The sequence below is a fragment of the Sardina pilchardus genome, chromosome 20, assembly GCF_963854185.1.
Source record: "Sardina pilchardus chromosome 20, fSarPil1.1, whole genome shotgun sequence".
NCBI classification, from domain to species: Eukaryota; Metazoa; Chordata; class Actinopteri; order Clupeiformes; family Clupeidae; genus Sardina; species Sardina pilchardus.
Window position 1 is genome coordinate 27,593,368 of NC_085013.1, and position 5,000 is coordinate 27,598,367.

A 5,000-nucleotide genomic window follows, 5' to 3' on the forward strand; every position below is an offset into this window, starting at 1 on the left:
TCATGGATATTTAGATGAACTCATTCACCTTAGACTCTTAGATAGATGGACACACACACACACACACACACACACACACACACACACACACACACACACCAACCTCTTACTCTTTCGAGCATGACCCCCTCCCCCCAGGCCCACCCCCCCACCCCCCACAAGTCTCGCATGAGGTGATGACCTCACCCCTGTGTCCATCAGCCAATCCCCACTAGCCTTTATCGACTCAGAGATTGCTGCGTTCCCATTGGCTGAGGCCAGATTAGACAGGAGCGGATGTATGATCTCATTCTGACTCCTGCTGTCTCAGGTGTGTGTGTTTGTACTGGACCAGTAAGCGCACCGTGGATTGGGGTCAGGTGCAAAGCTGGACAAAGAGTTCTGTGTGTGTGTGCGTGTGTGTGTGTGTGTGTGTGTGTGTTTATGTGAGGCAGAAAGGCAGAAATCCTAATGTGGCAGTGTGTGTTCTTTTTAATGTGTGTTTGTTTAATCTTTTAATGACAGTTGTGTAACTTGGTGACCTGGACTCTTTGCTCTCCGCGCTCTGGTTTTTCACTCACTTTGTTTTTTTTTTTTGTTTTTTTTTGTTTTTCACTCTCTCTGTCTGTCTCCTTCACACTCCAATACACACACAAACACACACACACACACACACACAGATAATGTCCTCAGTGATTTGCTTAGGGCAGTGTTTTAGAGCTCATTGCTTCCTGAAAGCGGCCAATTCACTTTAAGGGAGGCGCAGACAGACAGTTACATCACTCTGTCCGGAGCGGCCAGCATCCGTGGCCCGCGTCCAGCAAGGAGAACCGAGTGAACCGGTGCTTCAGCACTTCACCAGCGTCTCCAGGGAAAGCTACAGTAGAGTGGGCATTAGGACGCCAATAACTCATTGATTGATTAGCGGTCAACTATTCATTTAATCGCCGGCAGTGAATTGGTTCGGGTCATTTCTTTGTAAGAATGTAAAATGCCTGAAAATTCTGTAACTTGCAACTTGTTAAACTTGATTTTTTTTTTTTAGCCTTACTTGCACCTGTATGAGGTGAACTAGATATGAAGCAAGCAAATATTTTTATCCAGAAAATTATTAACCAATTAATCGACTACGAAAAAAAAGCTTTAGTTGCATAGGAAGATATTGGACAAAGGCTATTACACCAGCACAGAATGTTTTAGATGTGTTGTTTCGTTGTATTAAAGCACCAGTACTATCATTACCTCTGCCAAGGAGGTTATGTGTTCATCAGGGTGTGTGTCTCTGTCTGTCTGTCTGTTTGTTTGTCTGTTTGTTTGTTTGCTTGCAAGATAACTCAAAAAGTTATGGATGGATTTCGATGATGGATTTTCAGGGAAGGTCTTAAATGACCCATTGAAGAAACGATTCCATTTTGGGAGTGATCTGTATCACCGTCCGGATCCATGAGGCGGTTATGTTTTCGCTTGGCGGAGGCCGGCGCTCTCGGAGTGCTTTTCTAGTTTATATAATGTCATAGCCAGCAAAGTAAAGGCCTAAAAGCTCTCTCTCCCTCCCTCCCTCCCTCCCTCTCTCTCTCTCCCTCTCTCCCTCCCTCCCTCCCTCTCTCCTTCTCAGGTGTTCAACAAGGTGATGATTCCGTCTCTGGACGGGGCGTTGTTCCAGTGGAACCGTGAGCGGGAGACGATGGAGGCCGTGCCCTTCACCGTGGAGTCCCTGCTGGACTCGTCCTACCGCTTTGGGGACGACTCCGTCCTGGTGGGGGGCAAATCGCACACCACCTACGGCCTGGGAGCCTACTCTGGAAAGGTACATCCGCACTTTGGTGATACTCGTGTGTGTGTGTGTGTGTGTGTGTGTGTGTGTGTGTGTGTGTGTGTGTGTGTGTGTGTGTGTGTGTGTGTGTGTGTGTGTGTGTGTGTGTGTGTGTGTGTGTGTGTGTGTGTGTGTGTGTGTGTGTGTGTGTGTTGCCATCAGAGAAGACTGCTGCCCTTGCTGAATTCATTTGAACATTGTAATAAATCCACTTTTTTCGGTAGCAATATGGAGTTATGTCGCTGCTGAATTATTAACTACACACACCGCACAGTGTGCAACTAAACTAACTGTGTGTGTGTGTGTCTAGCTGCAATACATCTGCTCAGCGGTGGGCTGCAGTCGCTGGGCTGGAGAGGAGACTGAGCCGGAGGACGTGCTTCTCCTCCAGAGGACCCAGAAGACCGTCCGAGCCGTCCGGCCTCGCAGCGGTGTTGAGATGTACGTGTGTGTGTGTGATACGCATTGAATCCGCTTTAAGATGAGTTGAGAATAACTAGAAAGAGTCTGATTCAGGTTGCACTGTATGACGCAAAGTTAGTCTGCTTAAGATTTTGGGTTAAGTGTGATTAGTGTTTTTATATGAGAATTGTAAAATGCATATAATGGAATGTAACCATCATTTAGGTAAATATGGCGTTATTATTTCCCCCTTTTATTTAAAGGGGAAATGTTTCCTCTTGTCAGCCAACTTCTAACACTCTCCTCCCTTGCCACCTCAGGTGGAACTTCAGCGTGGGAACGTTTGAGCTGAAATTCGTTCCCGAGACCCAGTCCACCCTCAACTTCCTGGAGGGGGAGATTCCTGCCGGAGACACACTGCAGGGCAAACGCAAGCTGATCGACGAGGCCGACTCGCACATACACACGGACACGGACACGGACCTGGTCATCAAGGTGTCCGTGCCCGACTGGAAGGTCATGGCCTTCAGCACCAAGCCCGGCGGTCAGCTGATCTGGGAGCACCAGGTAATGACTCTTGACCCTTGCTAAGCCTTGACCCCTCAGTCAATCAGTCAGTGTGACAGGTTGTGTTGTTGAACACCTAGTGTGAGCGAGTACTGTCATACTGTCAACTATTAGCCGCGGCTTATACATTGACTTTGCAAAATGTCTTCATCTATGAGGTTAATAGACGAGGGACAGTTATTATGTTAGTATTAATATGGTTTTGTTTGTTTTAACTTGCACAAAACTGGCTGCGGCTTATGCACAATGTGGCTAATACACAATGTGGCTAATACACAGGAAATGACTGTATGTTAAAAAGGATGTCTCTCTCATTCAGTGATCATAGTTTGCTTTCAGGACCCCTGAACCTCTTTTGCTTGCAACGCACCCCTGTTAAGTCGGATGCTGTCCATTAGATGTTGCGTTAAAGGTGTCGCATATTGATGAAGTCGAGACGTTTGCCCCTCCCCCTGTAGTTCTGCACGCCGATCGCTTCCGCCTGGTTGGTTGGCGGGGGGAAGGTGACGCCCATCAGCCTGTTTGATGACACGGCCTACACGTCGCAGAGCGACGAGGAGACCCAGAACGAGGAGGACGACGACATCATGGAGAAGGCTCGCGAAGCCACGGAGAGCAGTGTTTACCTTGGTAGGCACACACACACACACACACACACACACACACACACACACACACACCATATCAAACATATGGCTGTTACCGGTTTTCTATTAATATGCATGGAAAACATGCATTAAAACAGAACTAGTCACTACTGCTTCTGATGCAGGATGAATTACTAAAGTGTGTGTGTGTGTGTGTGTGTGTAGGTATGTACCAGGGGCAACTCTACCTGCAGTCCTCTGTGAGGATCTCTGAGAAGTTTCCCTCGAAGCCCAATGCTTTGGACCCGGCCAACCCCCAGCCTCTGCCCACAGTCCGATGGAAGCCCCTCATACGTGAGTGTACCCACACACACGTCAATTCATTCTCACACACACACACACACACACACACACACACATATACAGTATACTCCACATGGGCACACATGTTATATGTACACATTTTCACATTTTTGATACTGTTCAATATGTGTTTCTAACACCCCCTGCCCCACACACACATACACACTTTCAACCAGCAGATTCCCCATCCCGTACTCCAGTGCTGGTTGGCTCAGAAGAGTTCGACAAGTGTCTGAACAACGACCGGTTTTCTCACGAGGAGTACAGCAATGGTGCCTTGTCAGTGCTGCAGTACCCCTACGGTAAGAACTACAATCCCCACAATGCCTTGCAGCAGAACACTTTAGAAATTCAGCAGTGTGGGAACCATATCAATTTTGAATGTTATTTGAATTTTCTAAACCACATTTCCTGAAGTATATTTCCTTGCATGAATGAATGTATGAAAGTCAGGCAAAACGTTATGTACTAAAAATAAACATGGGCTTCCCTTGTTCCACATTCCGCGCCTAGGTTCTCTTTTTCTAAAATGTATGCATATATTAGTGTGCAAACCTTTTTTTATTTGATTTTTTTCCCTAATGGCACTCTTGTGTTTCTGCCTCTCTCCAGATAACGGCTACTACCCGTACAGCGCACGCTTCCGTGAGCGGCGGGAGGTGTCGGTGGGCACGTTGACCGGGGGAGGTGAGGGGGGGTCGGGCCGCAGGAAGGACCCCGTGCTGCTGCTGCCCTGGTGGAAGGAGATCGTGGGCACCATCGTCTTCTGCATCGCCGCCACCACCTACATCGTCCGCAAGTTCTTCCACCCCACCGCCACACAAGCACGGGTAAGGACGGGAGCGCGCGCGCACGCACGCACGCACGCACGCACGCACGCACGCACGCGCACGCGCACACGCACACGCACACACACACACACACCTCCAGTCATACTCCAAAGTATCGCTTCATATAGTCTGACTGTGTTAAGAACCTGCATTTGCTCTCTGTCTGGTCGTTACTTCTGAATGAACAGACTTGAAAGCAAGCCCTCTGTCAAATCAAATCAAATCAAATCAAATCAATTATTGCTTTATTGGCATGAATGTGTCAAGTCATTGTTGCCAAAGCTACAAGTATAACATGTTAATAATCAACTTTATATTAATATACTGTCGCTCTCACTCATTCTCTGTGTGTATGTCTCTCTCTCTCTTTCTTTCTTTCTTTCTTTCTTTCTCTTGTTCTTTTTTCCTTCCTTCCTTACTCACTCCCTCTCTCTCTCTCTCTCTCTCTTGCTCTTTCTC

The 5,000-nt window shown here is 47.6% G+C and overlaps 1 protein-coding gene across 2 annotated transcripts in view; it reads left to right on the forward strand.

The window, feature by feature from the left end:
* The window catches only part of eif2ak3 (eukaryotic translation initiation factor 2-alpha kinase 3), a 35,068-nt gene that overhangs the window by 19,656 nt on the left and 10,412 nt on the right, over positions 1–5,000 (forward strand). The window contains exons 3-9 of one of the 2 annotated variants that reach the window (XM_062522160.1): positions 1,595–1,786; positions 2,103–2,233; positions 2,515–2,761; positions 3,220–3,391; positions 3,574–3,702; positions 3,888–4,013; positions 4,324–4,541. In XM_062522160.1, the coding sequence (XP_062378144.1) occupies positions 1,595–1,786; positions 2,103–2,233; positions 2,515–2,761; positions 3,220–3,391; positions 3,574–3,702; positions 3,888–4,013; positions 4,324–4,541 (1,215 nt within the window). The remainder of the gene's footprint in view (positions 1–1,594; positions 1,787–2,102; positions 2,234–2,514; positions 2,762–3,219; positions 3,392–3,573; positions 3,703–3,887; positions 4,014–4,323; positions 4,542–5,000) is intronic. The other variant, XM_062522161.1, reaches the window with a different exon arrangement.